General features: G+C 57.8%; 1 protein-coding gene across 1 annotated transcript; it reads left to right on the top strand.

The window, feature by feature from the left end:
* The first annotated feature begins 2,586 nt into the window (after positions 1-2,586).
* Positions 2,587-25,679, top strand: SYT3 (synaptotagmin 3). Its single transcript, XM_053968408.1, has 9 exons — positions 2,587-2,671; positions 5,065-5,221; positions 7,252-8,800; positions 11,496-12,021; positions 13,121-13,241; positions 15,778-15,949; positions 18,572-18,701; positions 21,207-21,278; positions 24,494-25,679. The coding sequence occupies exons 3-8, from the start codon at positions 8,592-8,594 to the stop codon at positions 21,273-21,275; spliced, it is 1,227 nt and encodes a 408-aa protein (XP_053824383.1). The 5' UTR covers positions 2,587-2,671; positions 5,065-5,221; positions 7,252-8,591; the 3' UTR covers positions 21,276-21,278; positions 24,494-25,679.
* The last annotated feature ends 153 nt before the right edge of the window (positions 25,680-25,832 follow it).

The following is a 25,832-nucleotide window of genomic DNA, read 5'->3' on the forward strand; positions in this document are numbered from 1 at the left end:
AAATCCCCCCAAAATCCCCCAAAAAATCCCCCAAAATCCCCCCGCCGCCCCCTCCCCCGATGCCGGCGGCCGGAGCCGAAGCCTCTCGGCACCTGCCGGCCGCGCTCGGCTTCTCTCGGCTCCCATCGGCTCCTCCCGGCCACCTTCGACACCGTTCGGCTGCGGTTCGGCTCCCGTCGGGTCGGTTCGGCTCCGTTCGGGTCGGTTCGGCGCCGTTCGGTGCCTCTCGGGCCGGTTCGGCCGCAGTTCGGCCGCGCTCGGCTCCGGTTCGTCTCCGCTCGGCTCCGCTCGGCTCCGCTCGGCTCCGCTCGGGCCGGCAGGTGAGCGGGGCCCGGCCGGAGGGACCGCGGGGTCCGGGGGGGGGCGGGGGCAGATTTTGGGGGCGGTTTTGGGGGTGCAGGTGGGGGGGGCAGGTGATGGGGGGCAGGTGTGGGGGGGGCAGGTGCGGGGGGGAGGTTCGGAGCTGATTTTGGGGGGTTCAGGTGTGGGGGGCAGGTGATGGAGAGCAGATTTGGGGGGTTCAGGTGTGGGGGGCAGGTGATGGGGGCTGATTTGGGGGTGGTTTTGGGGTTCAGGTGTGCGGGGCTGATTTTGGGGAAGTGATTTTGGGGTGCAGGTGTGTGGGGCAGGTATTGGGGCTGATTTTGGGGCTGATTTTGGGGTGCAGGTGTTGGGGTTCAGGTGTGGGGGAAGGTTTGGGGCTGATTTTGGGGGTTCAGGTGTGGGGGGCAGGTGATGGGGGGCTGATTTTGGGGTTCAGGTGTGCGGGGCTGATTTTGGGGCTGATTTTGGGGTGCAGGTATTGGGGTTCAGGTGTGTGTGGGGTGGTTTGGGGCTGATTTTGGGGTTCAGGTGTGCGGGGCTGATTTTGGGGGTGGTTTTGGGGTGCAGGTATTGGGGTTCAGGTGTGGGGGGAGGTACTGGGGGCTGATTTTGGGGGTTCAGGTGTTGGGGGCTGATTTTGGGGTTCAGGTGTCCGGAGCTCATTTTGGGGGTGGTTTTGGGGTGCAGGTATTTGGGGTTCAGGTGTGTGGGGCTGATTTTGGGTTGGGGATTTTGGGGTGCAGGTGTTGGGGTTCAGGTGTTGGGGTTCAGGTGTGCGGGGCAGGTATTTGGGCAGGGATTTTGGGGTTCAGGTGTGCGGGGCAGGTGTTGGGCGTGATTTGGGGTGCAGGTGTTGGGGTTCAGGTGTGCGGGGCTGATTTTGGGGTGCAGGTATTTGGGGTTCAGGTGTGCGGGGCTGATTTTGGGGCGGCGATTTTGGGGTTCAGGTGGGTGGTGATTTTGGGGTGGGGATTTGGGGGTTCAGGTGTGTGGGGCAGGTTTGGGGCTCAGGTGTGCGGAGCTGATTTTGGGAGGGGATTTTGGGGTTCAGGTGTTGGGGTTCAGTTGTGCGGGGCTGATTTTGGGGTTCAGATATTGGGGTTCAGGTGTACGGGGCAGGTATTGCGCTGGGGATTTTGGGGTTCAGGTATTTGGGGTTCAGGTGTGTGGGGTTGATTTTGGGGCGGGGATTTTGGGGTGCAGGTGTTGGGGTTCAGGTGTACGGGGCAGGTATTGGGCTGGGGATTTTGGGGTGCAGGTATTTGGGGTTCAGGTGTGCGGAGCTGGTTTTGGGCAGGGATTTTGGGGTGCAAGTGTTGGGATTCAGGTGTGGGGGGGAGGTTTGGGTGATTCGGGGTGTCCAGGTGTGTGGGGCCGATTTTGGGGTTCAGGTATTTGGGGTTCAGGTGGGTGGGGCCGATTTTGGGAGGGAATTTTGGGGTTCAGGTGTTGGGGTTCAGGTATTTGGGGCTCAGGTGTGCGGGGCCGATTTTGGGGTGGGGATTTTGGGGCTCAGGTGTGCGGGGCTGATTTTGGGCAGGGATTTTGGGATTCAGGTGGGTGGGGCAGGTATTGGGGTGGGGATTTTGGGGCTCAGGTGGGTGGGGCCGATTTTGGGGTGGGGATTTTGGGGCTCAGGTGGGTGGGGCCGATTTTGGGAGGGGATTTTGGGGTTCAGGTGGGTGGGGCAGTTTTTGGGGTGGGGATTTTGGGGCTCAGGTGGGTGGGGCTGATTTTGGGCAGGGATTTTGGGGTTCAGGTGGGTGGGGCTGATTTTGGGAGGAAATTTTGGCGTTCAGGTGTTGGGGTTCAGGTATTTGGGGCTCAGGTGGGTGGGGCCGATTTTGGGAGGGGATTTTGGGGCTCAGGTGGGTGGGGCAGATTTTGGGAGGGGATTTTGGGGCTCAGGTGGGTGGGGCAGTTTTGGGGGTCGGGATTTGGGGTTCAGGTGTTGGGATTCAGGTATTTGGGGCTCAAGTGTGTGGGGCAGATTTTGGGAGGGGATTTTGGGGTTCAGGTGGGTGGGGCCGATTTTGGGGTGGGGATTTTGGGTCTCAGGTGGGTGGGGCCGATTTTGGGGTGGGGATTTTGGGGCTCAGGTGGGTGGGGCAGTTTTTGGGGTGGGGATTTTGGGGTTCAGGTGGGTGGGGATTTTGGGGCTCAGGTGGGTGGGGCAGGTTTGGGGTCACTTTTGGGGTCACTTTTGGGGTGTCCCCCCCCCATTTCTGTCCCCCCCACAGGTGACACGAGGGGCCCCCCCTGGCCCCGCCCTCCATGGCCCGGCCCCGCCCCCCCCTCCCCCCCCCCCGGGCCCCTCTGACCCCCCCAAAGTCAGGAGACCCCAAAGGTGAGAGGGGGCGGGGCCAAAGGGGCGGGGCCTAAACGGGTGGGGCTAAAAAGAGGAGGGGCTAAAATGGGTGGGGTTTAAAGGGGAGGGGCTGGAAGGGGCGGGGTTTTAAATGGGTGGGGCTGGAGGGGGAGGGGCTTAAAGGGGTGGGGGGTCTGAGGGGAGGGGCTTAAAGGAAGGGATTGGGTGGGCGGGGCCTAAGGGGGTGGGGCTCAAAAGAGGGAGGGGCATTGAAGGGGAGGGGCTGAAAGGGGTGGAGCTTGAAGGGGTGGGGCTAAAAGGGAGGGGCTTAAATGAGGAAGGGGCTCCGGGGGAGGGGCTTAAGGGGAGGAGCTTGAAGGGTTGGGCTTGAATGGGTGTGGCTTAAGCAGGACCAAAGTGGGAGGGGCTAAAGGGGGCGGGGCTAAAATGGAAGGCGCTGTGCCAGGTGTGCCCAGGTGTGCCCAGGTGTGCCCAGGTGTGCCCAGGTGTGCCCAGCGCCATTTTTCAGCACCAGCCTTGCTTGAGGCCTACGAGGAGAACTTTTCCCACATTTTTCTCACATTTTTCCCCATTTTTCCGTGGTTTTTATCCCATTTTTTTCGCCCACATCCCTGGATGACAGCCAGGATGTTTTTCCCACGGTTTTCCCCAATTTTTCCCATTTTTGCCCCCCATTTTCCCCCATTCCCCCCCCCCATTTTCCACATCTTTTCCATAATTTTCCCCAATTTTCTCCCCATTTTCCTCTCCATTTTTCCCCATTTTCCCCAATTTTTCCCATTTTTCCCCATTTCCCCCCATTATTTTCCTATTTTGTCCCCATTTTCCCCATTTTTTCTCCTTTTTTCTCAGATTTTTCCCATTTCCCCCCCATTTTTCCCAATTTTTCCCAATTTTTCCCCATTTTCCCCCATTTTTTCCCCATTTTCCCCCATTTTTCCCTATTTCTCCCCATTTCCCCCCCATTTTTAGACCACATCTGAGGACTAAGAGGAGAACATCTTTTCCATATTTTATCCACATTTTACCCATAATTTCCCCAAAATTCCTCATTTTTTTCCCCACTCCCAGAAATCCAAAAAATCTCATTTTCCCCCTCATTTTTTCCCAATTTTCCCCATTTTTTCCCCTTTCCCAGGCCATGTCCGGGGACTCTGAGCAGGACGTTTTCCCCACGTTTTTCTTCCTATTTCCCCCAAATTTCCCCATTTCCCCCCCATTTTTTCGCCACTCCCAGAAATCCCAAAAATCTCATTTTCCCCTCATTTTTCCCCAATTTTTCCCATTTTTCCCCATTTCCCAGGCCATGTCCAGGGACCACAGCAAGGACATTTCCCTATATTTTATCCACATTTTATCCATATTTCCCCCAAATTTCCCCTTTTCCCCCCCATTTTTTCCCCACTCCCAGAAATCCCAAAAATCTCATTTTTCCCTCATTTTTTCCCAATTTTTCCCATTTTTCCCCCATTTTTCCCCCATTTTTTTCCCCATTTCCCAGGCCATGTCCAGGGACCACAGCAAGGACATTTCCCTATATTTTATCCACATTTTATCCCTATTTCCCCCAAATTTCCCCTTTTCCCCCCCATTTTTTCCCCACTCCCAGAAATCCCAAAAATCTCATTTTTCCCTCATTTTTTCCCAATTTTTCCCATTTTTCCCCCATTTTCCCCCATTTTTTTCCCCATTTCCCAGGCCATGTCCAGGGACCACAGCGAGGACATTTCCCTATATTTTATCCACATTTTATCCATATTTCCCCCAAATTTCCCCATTTCCCCCCATTTTTCCACCACTCCAAGAAATCCCAAAAATCTCATTTTCCCCTCATTTTTTCCCCATTCTCCCCCCATTTTTTCCCCATTTCCCAGGCCATGTCCAGGGACCACAAGGAGGACATTTTTCCTGTATTTTATCCACATTTTATCCATATTTCCCCCAAATTTCCCCATTTCCCCCCCATTTTTTCCCCACTCCCAGAAATCCCAAAAATCTCATTTTTCCCTCATTTTTTCCTGATTTTTTCAGTTTTCTCCCCATTTTTGCGCCGCTCCCAGGCCATGTCTGGGGACTCTGAGCAGGACGTTTTCCCCACGTTTTTCTTCCTATTTCCCCCATTTTTCCCCATTTTACCCCCCATTTTTCCACCTCTCCCAGAAATCCCAAAAATCTCATTTTCCCCTCATTTTTCCCCAATTTTTCCCATTTTTCCCCATTTCCCAGGCCATGTCCAGGGACCACAGCAAGGACATTTCCCTATATTTTATCCACATTTTATCCCTATTTCCCCCAAATTTCCCCATTTCCCCCCCATTTTTTCCCCTCTCCCAGAAATCCCAAAAATCTCATTTTCCCCTCATTTTTTCCCCGATTTTTCCCGTTTTCTCCCCATTTTTCCCCATTCCCAGGCCATGTCCGGGGACTACGAGGAGGACGTTTGCCGCAGCGCGCTGCGCCTGGTGCACGAGCTCTGCTTCGCCCCCCGCGCCCGCCCGCCCCACGCCCGCTGCCTCGAGTTCACCGACCTGCTGCGGCACCGCGGGCACCCGCGCCCCGCCGACACAGGTACGGCACACCTGCGCACACCTGGGCACAGATAGAGCACACCTGGGCACACCTGGGCACACCTGGGCACACCTGGGCACAGACACAGCACACCTGGGCACACCCGGGCACACCTGGGCACACCTGGGCACACCTGGGCACACACCTGCTGCGGCACCGCGGGCACCCGCGCCCCGCCGACACAGGTACGGCACACCTGCGCACACCTGGGCACACCTGGGCACACCTGGGCACACCTGGGCACACCTGGGCACACACCTGGGCACATCTGGGCACAGACACAGCACACCTGGGCACACCTGGGCACAGACACAGCACAGCTGGGCACACCTGGGCACACATGGGCACACCTGGGCACACCTGGGCACAGATACAGCACACCTGGGCACACCTGGGCACACCTGGGCACACCTGGGCACACCTGGGTACAGATACAGCACACCTGGGCACACCTGGGCACACCTGGGCACACCTGGGCACAGATACAGCACACCTGGGCACAGCTGGGCACACCTGGGAACACCTGGGCACACCTGGGCACACCTGGGAACACCTGGGCACACACCTGGGCACATCTGGGCACACATGGGCACACCTGGGCACACCTGGGCACAGATACAGCACACCTGGGCACATCTGGGCACACATGGGCACACCTGGGCACACCTGGGCACAGATACAGCACACCTGGGCACACCTGGGCACACCTGGGCACAGATACAGCACACCTGGGCACACCTGGGCACACCTGGGCACACCTGGGCACACCTGGGTACAGATACAGCACACCTGGGCACACCTGGGCACACCTGGGCACACCTGGGCACAGACACAGCACACCTGGGCACACCTGGGCACACGTGGGCACACCTGGGCACACACCTGGGCACACCTGGGCACACCTGGGCACACACCTGGGCACACCTGGGCACACCTGGGCACACCTGGGCACAGACACAGCACACCTGGGCACACCTGGGCACACCTGGGCACACACCTGGGCACACCTGGGCACACCTGGGCACACCTGGGCACACCTGCTGCAGCACCGCGGGCACCCGCTGGATTTTTTATGTGGATTTCGGTGAATTCTGGGTGGATTTTTCCAGGTTTTTTGGTGAATTTTGGGCGGATTTTTGTAAATTTTGATGAATTTTGGTGAATTTTGGGTTTTTTTGGTCAATTTCGGGTCTGTCCCCCGCAGAGGTGTCGGTGTCGCTGCTCTCCGTCATCGTCACCTCCTGCGGCCTGGTGCTGCTGGGGGGTTTTGGGTGGATTTTGGTGATTTCTGGGTGGATTTTGGTGATTTCTGGGCGGATTTTGGTGATTTCTGGGTGGATTTTTCCCGGGTTTTTTTTGTGAATTTTGGGTTTTTTTGGTAAATTTTGGTGAATTTCGTCCCCTTTTCCCCCGCAGAGGTGTCGGTGTCGCTGCTCTCCGTCATCGTCACCTCCTGTGGCCTGGCGCTGCTGGGGGGTTTGGGGTGGATTTTGGTGAATTCTGGGTGGATTTTGTTGAATTCTGGGTGGATTTTTCTGGAATTTTTGTCTATTTTGGTTGGGTTTTTTGGTGAATTTTGGTTTTTTTTGTGAATTTTGGGTTGATTTTTGTGAATTTGGGGTCTATTCCCCCCCCCCCAGAGGTGTCGGTGTCGCTGCTCTCCATCATCGTCACCTCCTGTGGCCTGGCACTGCTGGGGGGTTTTGGGTGGATTTTGGTGAATTCTGGGTGGATTTTGTTGAATTCTGGGTGGATTTTTCTGGAATTTTTGTCTATTTTGGTTGGGTTTTTTGGTGAATTTTGGGTTTTTTGGTGAATTTTGGGTGTTTTTTGGTGAATTTCATCCCATGTCCCCCCCCAGAGGTGTCGGTGTCGCTGCTCTCCATCATCGTCACCTCCTGTGGCCTGGCACTGCTGGGGGGTTTTGGGTGGATTTTGGTGATTTCTGGGTGCATTTTTTCCGGGTTTTTTTGTGAATTTTGGTCAATTTTGGGTGTTTTTGGTGAATTTCGTCCCCTTTTCCCCCGCAGAGGTGTCGGTGTCGCTGCTCTCCGTCATCGTCACCTTCTGCGGCCTTGTGCTGCTGGGGGGTTTTGGGTGGATTTTGGTGATTTCTGGGTGGATTTTTCCCGGGTTTTTTTTGTGAATTTTGGGTTTTTTTGGTAAATTTTGGTGAATTTCGTCCCCTTTTCCCCCGCAGAGGTGTCGGTGTCGCTGCTCTCCGTCATCGTCACCTCCTGTGGCCTGGCGCTGCTGGGGGGTTTGGGGTGGATTTTGGTGAATTCTGGGTGGATTTTGTTGAATTCTGGGTGGATTTTTCTGGAATTTTTGTCTATTTTGGTTGGGTTTTTTGGTGAATTTTGGTTTTTTTTGTGAATTTTGGGTTGATTTTTGTGAATTTGGGGTCTATTCCCCCCCCCCCAGAGGTGTCGGTGTCGCTGCTCTCCGTCATCATCACCTCCTGCGGCCTGGCGCTGCTGGGGGGTTTTGGGTGGATTTTGGTGATTTCTGGGTGGATTTTTTCCGGGTTTTTTTGTGAATTTTGGGTGTTTTTGGTGAATTTCGTCCCCTTTTCCCCCGCAGAGGTGTCGGTGTCGCTGCTCTCCGTCATCATCACCTCCTGTGGCCTGGCGCTGCTGGGGGGTTTTGGGTGGATTTTGGTGATTTCTGGGTGGATTTTTCCCGGGTTTTTTTTGTGAATTTTGGGTTTTTTTGGTAAATTTTGTTGAATTTTGTCCCCTTTTCCCCCGCAGAGGTGTCGGTGTCGCTGCTCTCCGTCATCGTCACCTCCTGCGGCCTGGCGCTGCTGGGGGGTTTTGGGTGGATTTTGGTGATTTCTGGGTGGATTTTTCTGGAATTTTTGTCTATTTTGGTTGGGTTTTTTGGTGAATTTTGGTTTTTTTTGTGAATTTTGGGTTGATTTTTGTGAATTTGGGGTCTATTCCCCCCCCCGCAGAGGTGTCGGTGTCGCTGCTCTCCGTCATCATCACCTCCTGCGGCCTGGTCCTGCTGGGGGGTTTTGGGTGGATTTTGGTGATTTCTGGGTGGATTTTTTCCGGGTTTTTTTGTGAATTTTGGTCAATTTTGGGTGTTTTTGGTGAATTTCGTCCCCTTTTCCCCCGCAGAGGTGTCGGTGTCGCTGCTCTCCGTCATCGTCACCTTCTGCGGCCTGGTGCTGCTGGGCGTGTCGCTCTTCGTCTCCTGGAAGCTCTGCTGGCTCCCCTGGCGCCACAAGGGGGGTCCCGGGGGGGTCCCCCCGAGGAAAGACCCCCCCCAGGGCGGGCTGGGGGGAGGGGCGCCGCCTTTCGGGGACCCCCTGCCCGACCGGGGGGACCCCCCCGAGCCCCCCCCCGAGCGCTGCTACCTGGACATGGGGCCCTGCCCCGAAATCGGGCCCGGGGGGGGGGTCCGGGCCTTGGCCCCGCCCCCTCCCCCCGGGCAGGGCCCGCCCCTCCCCCTCCCCCCCCCGGGACCCCCCCAGGGCCCCCCCGAGTTTGGGGGGGACGGCGGGGGGGGGGGAGGGGCGGGGACCCTGCCCAGCGCCCCCTCGCAGCAGCTGGTGGGGGGGATGGGCGGCAGGTAAGGGGGCGAGGGGGGGGGGGTTGGGCACATTTGGGGGATTTGGGGACATTTGGGGGATTTGGGGTCATTTGGGGGATTTGGGGGATTTGGGGGATTTGGGACATTTGGGGACATTTGGGGGATTTGGGGGATTTGGGACATTGGGGACATTTTGGGACGTTTGGAGGATTTGGGGGATTTGGGACATTGGGGACATTTTGGGACATTTGGGGGATTTGGGACATTTGGGGACATTTGGGGGATTTGGGGGATTTGGGGGCATTTGGGGGATTTGGGACATTGGGGACATTTTGGGACATTTGGGGGGTTTGGGGGATTTGGGAGCGTTTGGGGGATTTGGGGATTTGGGGGATTTGGGGACATTTGGGACATTTGGGGACATTTGGGACATTTGGGGGATTTGGGACATTTGGGGACATTGGGGACATTTAGGGACATTTTGGGGATTTGGGACATTTGGGGGATTTGGGACATTTTGGGGACATTGGGGACATTTAGGGACATTTTGGGGATTTGGGACATTTGGGGGATTTGGGACATTTGGGGACATTGGGGACATTTGGGGACATTTGGTGGGGACAGGGAGAGGGGGGACAGGGAGAGGAGGAGGGGTGGGAAAGGGGGGTCTCAAACCCCAAATCACCCGAAATCCCCCCAATCCCTGACCCCAAAACCATCCCCAACCCCAAATCCATGACCCCAAAACCAACATTGACCCCAAATCCTCCCCAAATCCATGATCCCAAAACCATCCCCAGCCCCAAATCCCCATCCCCAAATCCTCCAAATCCCCAAAACCCCAAACCCCAGAACCATCTCCAACCCCAAATCCTGAACCCCAAAATCTTCCCTAACTCCAAATCCCTCATCCCAAAACCTTTCCTAACCCCAAATCCTGAACCCCAATACCACCTCTAACCCCAAATCCCCCACCCCAAAACCATCCCCAACCCCAAATCCCCCAAACCCCGACCCCAAAGGGGTCTCTAACCCCAAATCCTGAACCCCAAAACCATTTCTAGCCCCAAATCCACCACCCCAAAACCTTCCCTAACCCCAAACACCCAGCCCTGAAACCTTCTCTAAACCCCAAATCTTCCAAATCCCCCATCCCCAAAACCATCTCCCACCCCAAATCCTGAACCCCAAAACCCCCAAATCCCCCAAATCCAGAACCCCAAATCCCCCAAATCCCCAAACCCCAAAGGGTCTCTAACCCCAAATCCTGAACCACAAAATCATCCCCAACCCCAAATCCTGAACCCCAAAACCATCTCTAACCCCAAATCCTGAACCCCAAATCCTCCAAATCCCCCAAATCCTGAACCCCAAATCCTCCAAATCCCCCAAATCCTGAACCCCAAATCCTGAACCCCAAATCCTCCAAATCCCCCAAATCCCCAACCCCAAAATGGTCTCTAAACCCAAATCCACCACCCCAAAACCATTTCTAGCCCCAAGTCCTGAAGCCCAAATCCTCCAAATCCTCCAAATCCCGAACCCCAAATCCCCCAAATCCTGAACCCCAAATCCCCCAAATCCCCGACCACAAATGGGTCTTTAACTCCAAATCCCAAACCCCAAAACCATTTCTAGCCCCAATTCCTGAACCCCAAATCCTGAACCCCAAATCCCCCAAATCCCCCAAATCCTGAACCCCAAATCCCCCAAATCCTGAACCCCAAAACCCCCAAATCCCCCAAATCCAGAACCCCAAATCCCCCAAATCCCCAAACCCCAAAGGGTCTCTAACCCCAAATCCTGAACCACAAAATCATCCCCAACCCCAAATCCTGACCCTCAAAACCATCTCTAACCCCAAATCCTGAACCCCAAATCCTCCAAATCCCCCAAATCCTGAACCCCAAATCCTCCAAATCCCCCAAATCCTGAACCCCAAATCCTGAACCCCAAATCCTCCAAATCCCCCAAATCCCCAACCCCAAAATGGTCTCTAAACCCAAATCCACCACCCCAAAACCATTTCTAGCCCCAAGTCCTGAAGCCCAAATCCTCCAAATCCTCCAAATCCCGAACCCCAAATCCCCCAAATCCTGAACCCCAAATCCCCCAAATCCCCGACCACAAATGGGTCTTTAACTCCAAATCCCAAACCCCAAAACCATTTCTAGCCCCAATTCCTGAACCCCAAATCCTGAACCCCAAATCCCCCAAATCCTGAACCCCAAATCCCCCAAATCCTAAATCCCAAATCCCCCAAATCCAGAACCCCAAATCCCCCAAATCCCCAAACCCCAAAGGGTCTCTAACCCCAAATCCTGAACCACAAAATCATCCCCAACCCCAAATCCTGACCCTCAAAACCATCTCTAACCCCAAATCCTGAACCCCAAATCCTCCAAATCCCCCAAATCCTGAACCCCAAATCCTCCAAATCCCCCAAATCCTGAACCCCAAATCCTGAACCCCAAATCCTCCAAATCCCCCAAATCCCCAACCCCAAAATGGTCTCTAAACCCAAATCCACCACCCCAAAACCATTTCTAGCCCCAAGTCCTGAAGCCCAAATCCTCCAAATCCTCCAAATCCCGAACCCCAAATCCCCCAAATCCTAAATCCCAAATCCCCCAAATCCTGAACCCCAAATCCCCCAAATCCCCCAAATCCTGAACCCCAAATCCCCCAAATCCCGGACCCCAGACCCCGCTAAGCCAGCCCTGTCCCCCCCCAGCTCCTCGCTGCCGCCCGTCCCCGAGGAGCCCCCGGCCCACCTGGGCCAGATCCAGCCCGAGCTCTACGGCCCCGCCGGTGACCCCGAGCCGGGCGGCGCCCGCGGTGGCCACGCCGGTGGCCCCGGTGGCCCGGCGCCGTCGTGCGGCCGCCTCAACGTGTCCCTGCGCTACTCGTACGGCTCGCAGCAGCTCCTGGTGCGCGTCCTGCGCGCCCGGGACCTGCCGGCCAAGGACTCCAACGGCTTCTCGGACCCCTACGTGAAGATCTACCTGCTGCCCGACCGCAAGAAGAAGTTCCAGACCAAGGTGCTGCGGCGGACGCTGAACCCCGAGTGGGACGAGACCTTCAGCTTCGGGGTGCCCTTCGCCGAGCTGCCGGCGCGGCGCCTGCACTTCAGCGTCTACGACTTCGACCGCTTCTCGCGCCACGACCTCATCGGGCAGGTGGTGCTGGACAACCTGCTGGAGGCGGCCGAGGCGCGGCCCGAGGTGGCCATCTGGAGGGACATCCAGGAGGGGACGGGGGTGAGTGGGTGCTGGAATCGGGGGGAACCCCCAAAAAGATCCCAAAACTCCTAAAAGATCCCAGGAAAAAACCCCAAAAGGTCATGGGCAAACAGTGCTGGAGAACCTTCTGGAGATGGTTGTTCAAGGTGGCCATCTGGAGGGACATCCAGGAGGGGACGGGGGTGAGTGGGTGTGGAAATCTTGAGGAATCCATGGGGAACCCCAAAAAGATCCCAAAACTCCTCAAAAAAGGGTCACGGGACAGGTGAGGTGAGCAGGTAATCCTGGAGAACCTTCTGGAGGTGGTGATCCAATGTGCCCACCTGGAGGGACAGCCAGGAGGCGCCTGTGGCACCTGTCCCTGTCCCCCTCACCTGTCCCTCGCCTGTCTCACCTGTCCCACCTGTCCCACCTGTCCCACCTGTCCCTCCACCTGTCTCACCTGTCCCCTCACCTGTCCCTCACCTGTCTCACCTGTCCCTCACCTGTCCCTCACCTGTCTCACCTGTCCCACCTGTCTCACCTGTCCCTCACCTGTCCCTCACCTGTCTCACCTGTCCCACCTGTCTCACCTGTCCCTCACCTGTCCCACCTCTCACCTGTCCCTGATGCTCACCTGTCCCTCACCTGTCCCTCACCTGTCTCACCTGTCCCTCACCTGTCTCACCTGTCTCACCTGTCCCTCACCTGTCTCACCTGTCCCTGATGCTCACCTGTCTCACCTGTCCCTCACCTGTCCCTCACCTGTCCCTGATGCTCACCTGTCTCACCTGTCCCTCACCTGTCCCTCACCTGTCCCTGATGCTCACCTGTCCCTCACCTGTCCCTCACCTGTCTCACCTGTCCCACCTGTCTCACCTGTCCCTGATGCTCACCTGTCCCTCACCTGTCCCTCACCTGTCCCTCACCTGTCTCTCACCTGTCCCACCTGTCCCTCACCTGTCTCACCTGTGCTCATCTGTCCCTCACCTGTCTCACCTGTCCCTCACCTGTTCCTCACCTGTCCCTCACCTGTCTCACCTGTCCCACACCTGTCTCACCTGTCCCTCACCTGTTCCTCACCTGTCCCTCACCTCTCCCACCTGTCCCACCTGTCCCACCTGTCCCTCACCTGCAGGAGAAGGCCGACCTGGGCGAGGTGAATTTCTCCCTCTGTTACCTGCCCACGGCCGGGCGCCTCACGGTCACCGTCATCCGCGCCTCCAACCTGCGCGCCATGGACCTCACCGGCTACTCAGGTGTGTCACAGGTGGGGACAGGTGTGTCACAGGTGTGTCACAGGTGGGGACAGGTGTGTCATGGGTGTGTCACAGGGGGAATACAGGGCCATGGACCTCACCGGTTACTCAGGTGTGTCAGATGTGGGGACAGGTGTGTCACAGGTGCACTCAGGTGTGCTCAGGTGTGGGACAGGGGGGATACAGGGCCATGGACCTCACCAGCTACTCAGGTGTGTCACAGGTGTGCTGAGGTGTGTCATGGGGGGACAGGTGTGTCACAGGTGTGTCACAGGTGTGCTCAGGTGTGTCACAGGTGTGTCACAGGTGTGCTCAGGTGTGTCACGGGGGGACAGGTGTGGGACAGGTGTGCTCAGGTGGGGACAGGTGTTATTTGATCTATGGGGTGTTACAGCTGCTGTGGGTTATTATGGGGTCTGTGGGTCCGTGGGGTCTGTGGGGTCTGTGGGGTCTGTGGGGAGTTCCAGGTTCTGTGGGGTCTGTGGGGTCTGTGGGGTCTATGGAGTCTGTGGGGTCTGTGGGGTCTGTGGGTTCTATGGGGTCTGTGGGTTCTATGGGGTCTATGGGGTCTGTGGGGTCTGTGGGGTCTGTGGGGTCTATGGGGTCTGTGGGTTCTATGGGTTCTATGGGGTCTATGGGGTCTGTGGGGTCTGTGGGGTCTGTGGGGTCTGTGGGGTCTATGGGGTCTGTGGGGTCTGTGGGGAGTTCCAGGTTCTGTGGGGTCTGTGGGTTCTATGGGGTCTATGAGGTCTGTGGGGTCTGTGGGGTCTGTGGGGTCTATGGGGTCTGTGGGTTCTATGGGTTCTATGGGGTCTATGGGGTCTGTGGGGTCTGTGGGGTCTGTGGGTTCTATGGGGTCTGTGGGTTCTATGGGGTCTGTGGGGTCTGTGGGGTCTGTGGGGTCTGTGGGTTCTATGGGGTCTATGGGGTCTATGGGGTCTGTGGGGTCTGTGGGGTCTGTGGGGTCTGTGGGGTCTATGGGGTCTATGGGGTCTGTGGGGTCTGTGGGGTCTATGGGGTCTGTGGGGTCTGTGGGTTCTGTGGGGTCTATGGGGTCTGTGGGTTCTGTGGGGTCTATGGGGTCTGTGGGGTCTGTGGGGTCTGTGGGGTCTGTGGGTTCTGTGGGGTCTATGGGGTCTGTGGGGTCTGTGGGGTCTGTGGGGTCTGTGGGGTTCCATTGGTTCTTATGGGATGTTTTGGGGTTCTATGGGGCGCTATGGGGTTCCATCGGTTTTTATGGGCTATTATGGGATGTTTTGGGGTCCCATGGGGTTCTGTGGTTTATTATGGGGTGTTCTGGGGTTCTATGGGGTCAGTGGGGTCCCATGGGGTTCCATTGGTTATTATGGGGCACTTTGGGGTTCCATGGGGCTCTGTGGGTCATTATGGGGTGTTTTGGGGTTCTATGGGTTATTATGGCGTGTTTTGGGGTGCTATGGGTCATTATGGGGTGTTTTGGGTTTCTATGGGGCGCCCTGGGGTTCCATGGGGCTCTGTGGGTCATTATGGGGTGTTTTGGGGTGCCATGGGTTATTATGGGGTGTTTTGGGGTTCTGTGGGTTATTATGGGGTGTTTTGGGGCTCTATGGGTCATTATGGGGTGTTTGGGGGTTCTGTGGGTCATTATGGGGTGTTTTGGGGTGCTCTGGGGCTCCCTGGGGTATCATGGGGCTCTGTGGGTCATTATGGGGTGTTTGGGGGCTCTATGGGTCATTATGGGGTGTTTTGGGGTTCTATGGGGCGCTCTGGGGTTCCATGGGGCTCTATGGGTCATTATGGGGTGTTTTGGGGTTCTATGGGTTATTATGGCGTGTTTTGGGGTTCTATGGGTTATTATGGGGTGTTTTGGGGTTCTATGGGGCGCTCTGGGGTTCCATGGGGCTCTGTGGGTTATTATGGGGTGTTTTGGGGTTCTATGGGTTATTATGGGGTGTTTTGGGGTTCTGTGGGTCATTACGGGGTGTTTTGGGGTGCTCTGGGGCACTTTGGCGTTCCATGGGGCTCTGTGGGTCATTATGGGGTGTTTGGGGGCTCTATGGGTCATTATGGGGTGTTTTGGGGTTCTATGGGTTGTTATGGGGTGTTTTGGGGTTCTATGGGTTATTATGGGGTGTTTTGGGGTTCTATGGGGTCAGTGGGGTTCTGTGGGGTTCTATGGGTCATTACGGGGTGTTTTGGGGTGCTCTGGGGCACTTTGGGGTTCCATGGGGCTCTATGGGTTATTATGGCGTGTTTTGGGGTTCTATGGGTCATTATGGGGTGTTTTGGGGTTCTATGGGGCGCTCTGGGGTTCCATGGGGTTCTATGGGTTATTATGGGGTGTTTTGGGGTGCTATGGGTCATTATGGGGCGCCCTGGCATTCCATGGGGTCTTATCGGTTATTATGGGGTGTTTTGGGGTGCTCTGGGGCGCCCTGGGGTTCCATGGGGCTCTGTGGGTCATTATGGGGTGTTTGGGGGCTCTATGGGTCATTATGGGGTGTTTTGGGGCGCCCCGGGGAGCCCTGGGGTTCCATGGGGTCTCTGGGGCCCGCAGACCCCTACGTGAAGGCCTCGCTGATGGCCGAGGGCCGGCGGCTGAAGAAGCGCAAGACGTCCATCAAGAAGAACACGCTGAACCCCAACTACAACGAGGCGCTGGTCTTCGACGTCCCCCACGAGAGCGTGCACCACGTCAGCCTCACCATCGCCGTCGTCGACTACGACTGGTGCGCACTGGGAGCACCGGGAGGGGCCTGCAGGGGTTGTGGGGTGATTTTGGGGTGATTTTGGGGGGTTTTGGGGCGTTTGGGGTCATCCCGGGGCAATGGGGCGCTCCTTGGTTGACGTCTTCCATGAGAGCGTCAACCTGGTCACCAGTGTTGGGTTCAATTGGTTTGTACTGGGAGGGTTTTAGGGGGTCCTGGGAGGTTCTGAAGAAGTTTTGGGTGGATTTAGAGGTTTTTTTGAGGGGATTCTGTGGGAATTTTGGAGGTTTTGGGGTGTTTGGGATCATCCCAGAGCAATGGTTGACGTTGGTTGGCGTCCAACATGAAAGCGTCAACCTCATCGCCATCATCGGCTTCAACTGGTTTGTACTGGGAGGGCTCCGGGATGGATTTTGGGGGGTCTTTGGGGGTCTCTTGGGGTCTTTGAGGGGATTTTGGGGGGTTTTGGGGTGTTTGGGGGTCATCCCGGAGGAATGGGACTCTCCTTGGTTGATGTCCTCCATGAGAGCGTCAACCTGGTCACCAGTGTTGGGTTCAACTGGTTTGTACTGGGAGGTTCTGGGGGGGGGTTTGGTGAGAAATTTGGGGTCTTTGAGGGGTCCAGGAGGGGTTTTGGGGTGTTTTGGGTGGTTTTGGGGCGTTTGGGGTCATCCCAGAGCAATGGGGCGCTCCTTGGTTGACGTCCTCCATGAGAGCGTCAACCTTGGCACAGTGGTTGGGTCCAACTGTTTTGTACTGGGAGGGTTTTAGGGGGTCCTGGGGGGTCCTGAAGAGGTTTTGGGGTGATTTTGGCATCATTTTGGGGGATTTTAGGGTCTTTTTGGGGGATTTTGGGGTCCCTCCAAACTCGGGGATTTTTTTGGGGGGTATTTAGAGGGGAATTTTGGGGTCTCCCCGGGTTTTTTGGGGTCCCCCTGAACCCCCCTCCCCCCAAAAATCAGACACAAGTAGTTGATGGGGCTGTTCTGGGTGGGCCGGATTTGGGGTCGTTTTGGGGGATTTTGGGGTCGTTTTGGGGCATTTTGGGGTCCTGCAGAAGGGGGGATTTTTGAGGTATTTTTGGGGGGATTTTGGGTTTTTTTGGGGTCCCCCTGACCCCTGTGACCGCCCCGGTAGCATCGGGCACAACGAGGTGATCGGGCTCTGCTGCGCGGGCAGGGAAACCAACAGGGCCGGATTTGGGGATGTTTTGGGGGATTTTGGGGTGTTTTGGGGGATTTTGCGGTCATTTTGGCGGTTTTGGGGTCCCTCCAAACTCGGTGTTTTTTGGGGTGTTTGGGGGGAATTTTGGGGTCTTCTGGGGTTTTTTTGAGGTGCCTGTCATTGTTTTGGTGTCCCCTGACCGCCCCAAAATCCGGCACAAAGGGGGTGATGGGGCTGTTTGCATGGGTCGGATTTGGGGTCACTTTGGGGTTTTTTGGAGTCCCTCCAAACCAGGTATTTTTGGGGGGAGATTTTGGGGTTTTTTTGGGGTCCCCCTGACCCCCGTGACCCCCCCCGGTAGCATCGGGCACGACGAGGCGATCGGGCTGTGCCAGGTGGGCAACGACGACAACGGGGCCGGATTTGGGGTCGTTTTGGGTGATTTTGGGGTCGATTTGGTGGATTTTGGGTTCCTGCAGAATGGGGGATTTTTGGGGTATTTTGGGGGGGATTTTGGGTTTTTTTGGGGTCCCCCTGACCCCCGTGACCCCCCCCGCTAGCATCGGGCACAACGAGGTGATCGGGCTGTGCCAGGTGGGCAACGACAACAACGGGGCCGGATTTGGGGTCGTTTTGGGGCATTTTGGGGTCCTGCAGAATGGGGGATTTTTGGGGTATTTTGGGGGGGATTTTGGGTTTTTTTGGGGTCCCCCTGACCCCCGTGACCCCCCCCGGTAGCATCGGGCACAACAAGGTGATCGGGCTGTGCCAGGTGGGCAACGACAACAACGGGGGCTGGATTTGGGGTGTTTTGGGGCATTTTGGGGTCCTGCAGAAGGGGGGATTTTTGAGGGATTTTTGGGGGGATTTTGGGTTTTTTTGGGGTCCCCCTGACCCCTGTGACCGCCCCGGTAGCATCGGGCACAACGAGGTGATCGGGCTGTGCCGCGTGGGCAGGGAAACCAACAGGGCCGGATTTGGGGTTGTTTTGGGGGATTTTGGGGTGTTTTGGGGGATTTTGCGGTCATTTTGGCGGTTTTGGGGTCCCTCCAAACTCGGTGTTTTTTGGGGTGTTTGGGGGGAATTTTGGGGTCTTCTGGGGTTTTTTTGAGGTGCCTGTCATCGTTTTGGTGTCCCCTGACCGCCCCAAAATCCGGCACAAAGGGGGTGATGGGGCTGTTTGCATGGGTCGGATTTGGGGTCACTTTGGGGTTTTTTGGAGTCCCTCCAAACCAGGTATTTTTGGGGGGGTTTTGGGGTTTTTTTGGGGGTCCCCCTGACCCCCGTGACCCCCCCCGGTAGCATCGGGCACGACGAGGCGATCGGGCTGTGCCAGGTGGGCAACGACAACAACGGGGCCGGATTTGGGGTGTTTTGGGGCATTTTGGGGTCCTGCAGAAGGGGGGATTTTTGAGGGATTTTTGGGGGGATTTTGGGTTTTTTTGGGGTCCCCCTGACCCCCGTGACCCCCCCCGGTAGCATCGGGCACAACGAGGTGATCGGGCTGTGCCGCGTGGGCAGCGACGCCGACGGCCCCGGCCGCGAGCACTGGGCGCAGATGTTGGCGAACCCCCGCAAACCCATCGAGCACTGGCACACCCTGGTGGAGGTCTGACCCCCCCCCCCCCCCCGTGACATCCCTGGGGACCCCAAAACCCCCCGGGACCCCCCAAAACTGCCAGGATCCCATAGGGGCGCCCCAAAACCCCCAGATCCCATCAGGATCCCATAATGACCCCCCAGGAACCCCCAAACCCATCGAGCACTGGCACACCCTGGTGGAGGTCTGACCCCCCCCCCGTGACATCCCTGGGGACCCCAAAACCCCCCGGGACCCCCCAAAAACCCATCTGGACCCTCAGGATCCCATAGGGGCACCCCAAAACCCCCAGATCCCATAGGGAACCCCCTGATCCTATAGGAACCCCCAGGAACCCCCAAACCCATCGAGCACTGGCACACCCTGGTGGAGGTCTGACCCCCCCCCCCCCGTGACATCCCTGGGGACCCCAAAATCCCCCGGGACCCCCCAAAATCCCCCGAGACTCCCTAACCCCCCCCCCCCCGGCATCCCCCAGAACCCCCCGAGATCCCCCAGAACCCCCCGGATCCCATAGGGGCACCCCAAAACCCCCTGACCCCACAGGAACCCCCAGATCCCATAAGGACCCCCCTGACCCCACAGGGAACCCCAGATTCCATAGGGGACCCCCAGAATCCATAGGGACCCCCCTGACCCCATAGGGACCCTTGGGGAACTCCTGACCCTATAAGGACCCCCAAATCCCATAGAGACCCATAAGGACCCCTTGACCCCATAGGGACCCCCCTGACCCCATAGGGACGCCCAGATCCCATAGGGGACCCCAGATCCCATAGGGACCCCCTGACCTCATAGGGGACCCCCAGATCCCATAGGGGACCTCCCAATCCCATAAGGACCCCCCTGGCCCCATAGGGGCCCCCTGACCCCATAGGGACCCCCAGATCCCATAGGAGACCTCCCAATCCCATAAGGACCCCTTGACCCCATAGAGACTCCTCTGACCCCAGAGGGGACCCCCCTGACCCCATAGGGACCCCCAGATCCCATAAGGACCCCCCTGACCCTACAGGGATTCCTCTGACCCCAGAGGGGACCCCCCTGACCCCATAGGGACCCCCAGATCCCATAAGGACCCCCCAGATCCCATAGGGGACCCCCAGATCCCATAAAGACCCCCCTGACCCCATAGGGATTCTCCTGACCCCATAGGGGCCCCCTGACCCCATAGGGGACCTCCCAATCCCGTAAAGACCCCCCTGACCCCATAGGGATTCTCCTGACCCCATAGGGACTCCTCTGACCCCATAGGGCACCCCCAGATCCCATAAAGACGCCCCTGACTCCATAGGGGACCCCCAGATCCCATTAAGACCCCCCTGACCCCATAGGGATTCTCCTGACCCCATAGGGACTCCTCTGACCCCATAAGGATTCTCCTGACCCCATAGGGGATCCCCTGACCCCATAGGGACCCCCAGATCCCATAGGGGACCCCCCCAATCCCATAAGGACCCCTTGACCCCATAGAGACTCCTCTGACCCCAGAGGGGACCCCCCTGACCCCATAGGGGCCCCCTGACCCCATAGGGATTCTCCTGACCCCGTAGGGACTCCTCTGACCCCATAAGGATTCTCCTGACCCCATAGGGACCCCCAGATCCCATAAGGACCCCCCAGATCCCATAGGGGACCCCCAGATCCCATAAAGACCCCCCTGACCCCATAGGGACTCCTCTGACCCCATAGGGACCCCCTGACCCCACAGGGGACCCCCAGGTCCCATAGGGGACCCCCCTGGAACCCAAAGGGGGATCTCGGGATCCCTGACGGCGTCCGTCTGTCTGTCCTGTCCCCGTGTCCGTCTGTCCCCGTGTCCATCCCTGCCTCCGTGTCCGTGTGTCCGTCTGTCCCCGTGTCTGTCTGTCTGTCCCGTGTCCGTCTGTCCCGTGTCCTGCCCTGTCCCCGTGTCCGTCCGTCCCCGTGTCCGTCTGTCCCCGTGTCCCCATGTCCGTGTGTCCGTCTGTCCCCGTGTCCATCCCGTGTCTGTCTGTCCCCGTGTGTCTGTCTGTCCGTCTGTCCGTCTGTCCGTGTATCCCTGTGTCTGCTGTCCGTCTGTCCGTCTGTCCGTGTATCCCTGTGTCCGTCTGTCCGTCTGTCCGTGTGTCCGTGTATCCCTGTGTCTGTCTGTCCGTCTGTCCATCTGTCCGTGTGTCCGTGTGTCCGTGTATCCCTGTGTCTGTCTGTCCGTCTGTCCGTCTGTCCGTGTATCCCTGTGTCCGTCTGTCCGTCTGTCCGTCTGTCCGTGTATCCCTGTGTCCGTCTGTCCGTCTGTCCGTGTGTCCGTCTGTCCGTCTGTCCGTGTGTCCGTCTGTCCGTGTGTCCGTGTGTCCGTGTATCCCTGTGTCTGTCTGTCTGTCCGTGTGTCCGTCTGTCTGTCTGTCTGTCCCTGTGTCCGTGTGTCCGTGTGTCCATCTGTCCATCCCTGTCCCTCTGTCTGTCCCCGTGTCCGTGTGTCCCCGTGTCCATATGTCCGTGTGTCCGTGTGTCCGTGTGTCCGTCCGTCCCCAGGAGAAGGCTCTGACCAAGGCGGCCCCGCGGGACAAAGCGGCCCTGGGAGAGCCCCTGGGCCCGCCCTGAGCGGTGAGAGCCAAACTGGGAGCACTGGGAGCCAAACTGGGAGCACTGGGAGCCAAACTGGGAGCACTGGGAGGGAACTGGGACGGAACTGGGAGCCAAACTGGGAGCACTGGGAGCCAAACTGGGAGCACTGGGAGGGACCGGGAGCCAAACTGGGAGCACTGGGAGGGAACTGGGACGGAACTGGGAGCCAAACTGGGAGCACTGGGAGCACTGGGAGGGACTGGGAGCCAAACTGGGAGCACTGGGAGCACTGGGAGCCAAACTGGGAGCACTGGGAGCCAAACTGGGAGCACTGGGAGGGAACTGGGAGCCAAACTGGGAGCACTGGGAGCCAAACTGGGAGCACTGGGAGGGAACTGGGAGCCAAACTGGGAGCACTGGGAGCCAAACTGGAAGCACTGGGAGGGAACTGGGAGCCAAACTGGGAGCACTGGGAGGGAACTGGGAGCCAAACTGGGAGCACTGGGAGCACTGGGAGCTCAAACTGGGAGCACTGGGAGCCCAAACTGGGAGCCCAAACTGGGAGCCCAAACTGGGAGCACTGGGAGCTCAAACTGGGAGCACTGGGAGCCCAAACTGGGAGCACTGGGAGGGAACTGGGACGGAACTGGGAGCCAAACTGGGAGCACTGGGAGCCAAACTGGGAGCACTGGGAGGGACCGGGAGCCAAACTGGGAGCACTGGGAGGGAACTGGGACGGAACTGGGAGCCAAACTGGGAGCACTGGGAGCACTGGGAGGGACTGGGAGCCAAACTGGGAGCACTGGGAGCACTGGGAGGGACTGGGAGCCAAACTGGGAGCACTGGGAGCCAAACTGGGAGCACTGGAAGGGAACTGGGAGCCAAACTGGGAGCACTGGGAGCCAAACTGGGAGCACTGGGAGGGAACTGGGAGCCAAACTGGGAGCACTGGGAGCCAAACTGGGAGCACTGGGAGGGAACTGGGAGCCAAACTGGGAGCACTGGGAGCCAAACTGGAAGCACTGGGAGGGAACTGGGAGCCAAACTGGGAGCACTGGGAGGGAACTGGGAGCCAAACTGGGAGCACTGGGAGCACTGGGAGCTCAAACTGGGAGCACTGGGAGCCCAAACTGGGAGCCCAAACTGGGAGCCCAAACTGGGAGCACTGGGAGCTCAAACTGGGAGCACTGGGAGCCCAAACTGGGAGCACTGGGAGGGAACTGGGACGGAACTGGGAGCCAAACTGGGAGCACTGGGAGCCAAACTGGGAGCACTGGGAGGGACCGGGAGCCAAACTGGGAGCACTGGGAGGGAACTGGGACGGAACTGGGAGCCAAACTGGGAGCACTGGGAGCACTGGGAGGGACTGGGAGCCAAACTGGGAGCACTGGGAGCACTGGGAGGGACTGGGAGCCAAACTGGGAGCACTGGGAGCCAAACTGGGAGCACTGGGAGGGAACTGGGAGCCAAACTGGGAGCACTGGGAGCCAAACTGGGAGCACTGGGAGGGAACTGGGAGCCAAACTGGGAGCACTGGGAGCCAACTGGGAGCACTGGGAGGGAACTGGGAGCCAAACTGGGAGCACTGGGAGCCAAACTGGAAGCACTGGGAGGGAACTGGGAGCCAAACTGGGAGCACTGGGAGGGAACTGGGAGCCAAACTGGGAGCACTGGGAGCACTGGGAGCCCAAACTGGGATAACTGGGAGCCCAAACTGGGATAACTGGGAGCCCAAACTGGGATAACTGGGAGCCCAAACTGGGATAACTGGGAGCCCAAACTGGGATAACTGGGAGCCCAAACTGGGAGCACTGGGAGGGAACTGGGATGGAACTGGCAGCCAAACTGGGAGCACTGGGAGCACTGGGAGGGACTGGGAGCACTGGGAGGGACTGGGAGGGAACTGGGAGCCAAACTGGGAGTTCCCATTTTCATACTGGTCTATACTGGGAGTTCCCATTTCCGTACCGCTCCATACTGGTCCGTACTCTCCTATACTGGTCCATACTGGTCCGTACTGGGAATTCCCATTTCCATACTGGTCCATACTGGTCCATACTGGGAGTTCCCATTTCCGTACCGCTCCATACTGGTCCGAACTGGTCCATACTGACCCATACTGGGAATTCCCATTTCCATACTGGTCTGTACTGGGAATTCCAGTTTCCATACTGGTCCATACTGACCCATACTGGTCCATACTGGGAATTCCCATTTCCATACTGGTCCGTACTGGGAATTCCCATTTCCGTACTGGTCCATACTGGTCCATACTGGTCCATACTGGTCCAAACTGGGAATTCCAGTTTCCGAACTGGTCCATACTGGTCCGTACTGGGAATTCCAGTTTCCGTACTGGTTCGTACTGGGAATTCCCATTTCCATACTGCTCCATACTGTCCCGTACTGGTCCGTACTGGTCTGTACTGGGAATTCCAGTTTCCGAACTGGTCCGTACTGGTCCATACTGGGAATTACCATTTCCGTACTGGTCCATACTGATCCGTACTGGGAATTCCCATTTCCATACTGGTCCATACTGGTCCAAACTGGTCCATACTGGGAATTCCCATTTCCGTACTGGTCCATACTGGTCCATACTGGTCCAAACTGGGAATTCCCATTTCCATACTGGTCCATACTGGTCCGTACTGGGAATTTCAGTTTCCGTACTGGTCCATACTGGGAATTCCCATTTCTGTACTGGTCCATACTGGGAATTCCAGTTTCCGAACTGGTCCGTTCTGGGAAGTCCCATTTCCATACTGGTCCGTACTGACCCATACTGGGAATTCCCATTTCTGTAATGGTCCATACTGGTCCGAACTGGTCCATAATGGGAATTCCCATTTCCGAACTGGTCCATACTGGTCCGAACTGGTCCATACTGGTAATTCCCATTTCCATACCGGTCCATACTGGTCCATACTGGTAATTCCAGTTTCCATACCGGTCCATACTGGTCCGAACTGGTCCATACTGGTAATTCCCATTTCCATACTGGTCCATACTGGTCCATACTGGGAATTCCCATTTCCGTACTGGTCCGAACTGGTCCATACTGGGAATTCCCATTTCCATACTGGTCCATACTGGTCCATACTGGGAATTCCCATTTCCATACCGGTCCATACTGGTAATTCCAGTTTCCATACCGGTCCATACTGGTCCGAACTGGTCCATACTGGGAATTCCCATTTCCATACCGGTCCATACTGGTCCGAACTGGTCCATACTGGGATCCCCTCCCGCAGGGCCGGCGCCGTCGGGGCCGCGGGGCCCGAAGCCATGGGGGCCCCCCCCGGCCCCCCCCCGGCCCCCCCCGGGCCCCCCAAGACACGGGGGGGCCCCGCCCCCCCCCACTGTGAACCCCCAAACCCGGGGGGGGTGGGGGGGGGGAGGGGAACCCCCCCCCCAAAAAAAATGGGGCTCCCCCCCCACCCCTCCCCCACCCCCTCCCCCACCCCCGTGTCAGTTCGTGTTCGGCTGGGGGGGGGGGAGGGATTGGGGGGACCCCCCCCCCAAAATGTGACCCCAAAAAAAGGGACCCCAAAAAGGGGACCCCAAAATGGGGACCCCAAAATGGGATTGGGGGACCCCAAAAAAGGGACCCCAAAATGGGAGAGGGAGGGACCCCAAAGTGGCACCCCAAAAAAGGGGACCCCAAAAATGGGACCCCAAAATGAGACCCCAAAACTGGAGGGGGGGACCCCAAAACGGCACCCCAAAAAAAGGGACCCCAAATAATGGGATCCCAAAATGGGATTGGGGGACCCCAAAAAAAGGGACCCCAAAAAAAGAAACCAAAAAAAATGGGACCCCCAAAAGAGACCCCAAAAAAAAAGGGACCCCAAAAAAGGAATCCAAAATGGGGCCCCAAAATGGGACCCCAAAATGGGACCCCAAAAATGGGACCCCCCCAAAAGGGACGCCCAAAATGGGACCCCCAAAATGGGACCCCAAAAATGGGACCCCCCCAAAAGGGACGCCCAAAATGGGACCCCCAAAATGGGACCCCAAAAATGGGACCCCCCCAAAAGGGACGCCCAAAATGGGACCCAAAAAGGGACCCCGGTGTCCCCCTCCCCCAAAAAGAGACCCCAAAAAGGACCTTGGGGTGTCCCCCCGCCAAAAAGAGACCCCCAAAAAAGGACCTTGGGGTGTCCCCCCCCCCAAAAGGGGACCCCATTTTTGTCGCCCCCCCCCCCGTGTGTGTCCCCCCAAAAACCCGCGCCCTCCCCCCCCGTGTGCGTTTGTCCCCAGACGGGACCCGGGGACCCCCGAGCTCGGTGTCCCCCCCCCCCCCCCCCGGTGTCCCCTCCGTGTCCCCGTGTGTCCCCTCCCCCCCCGGGTGTGTCCGTGTGGGGCCGGGGGGGTCCCCAAAGCCATAAAACCCCCCCAAAAAAAAACCCCAAAAAGAATAAACCCCAAAGAAGCGAGCGCGGAGAGGCTGGCGGCGTCTGGGGACAGCGGGGACAGCACAGGGGACAGCGGGGACATCAGAGGGGACAGTGGGGACATCGGGGACAGCATTGGGGACATTGGGGACATCGGGGGGACAGTGGGGACATTGGGGACATCGGGGACATCGGG

Source organism: Vidua chalybeata, chromosome 34 (assembly GCF_026979565.1).
Source record: "Vidua chalybeata isolate OUT-0048 chromosome 34, bVidCha1 merged haplotype, whole genome shotgun sequence".
Lineage (NCBI taxonomy): Eukaryota > Metazoa > Chordata > Aves > Passeriformes > Viduidae > Vidua > Vidua chalybeata.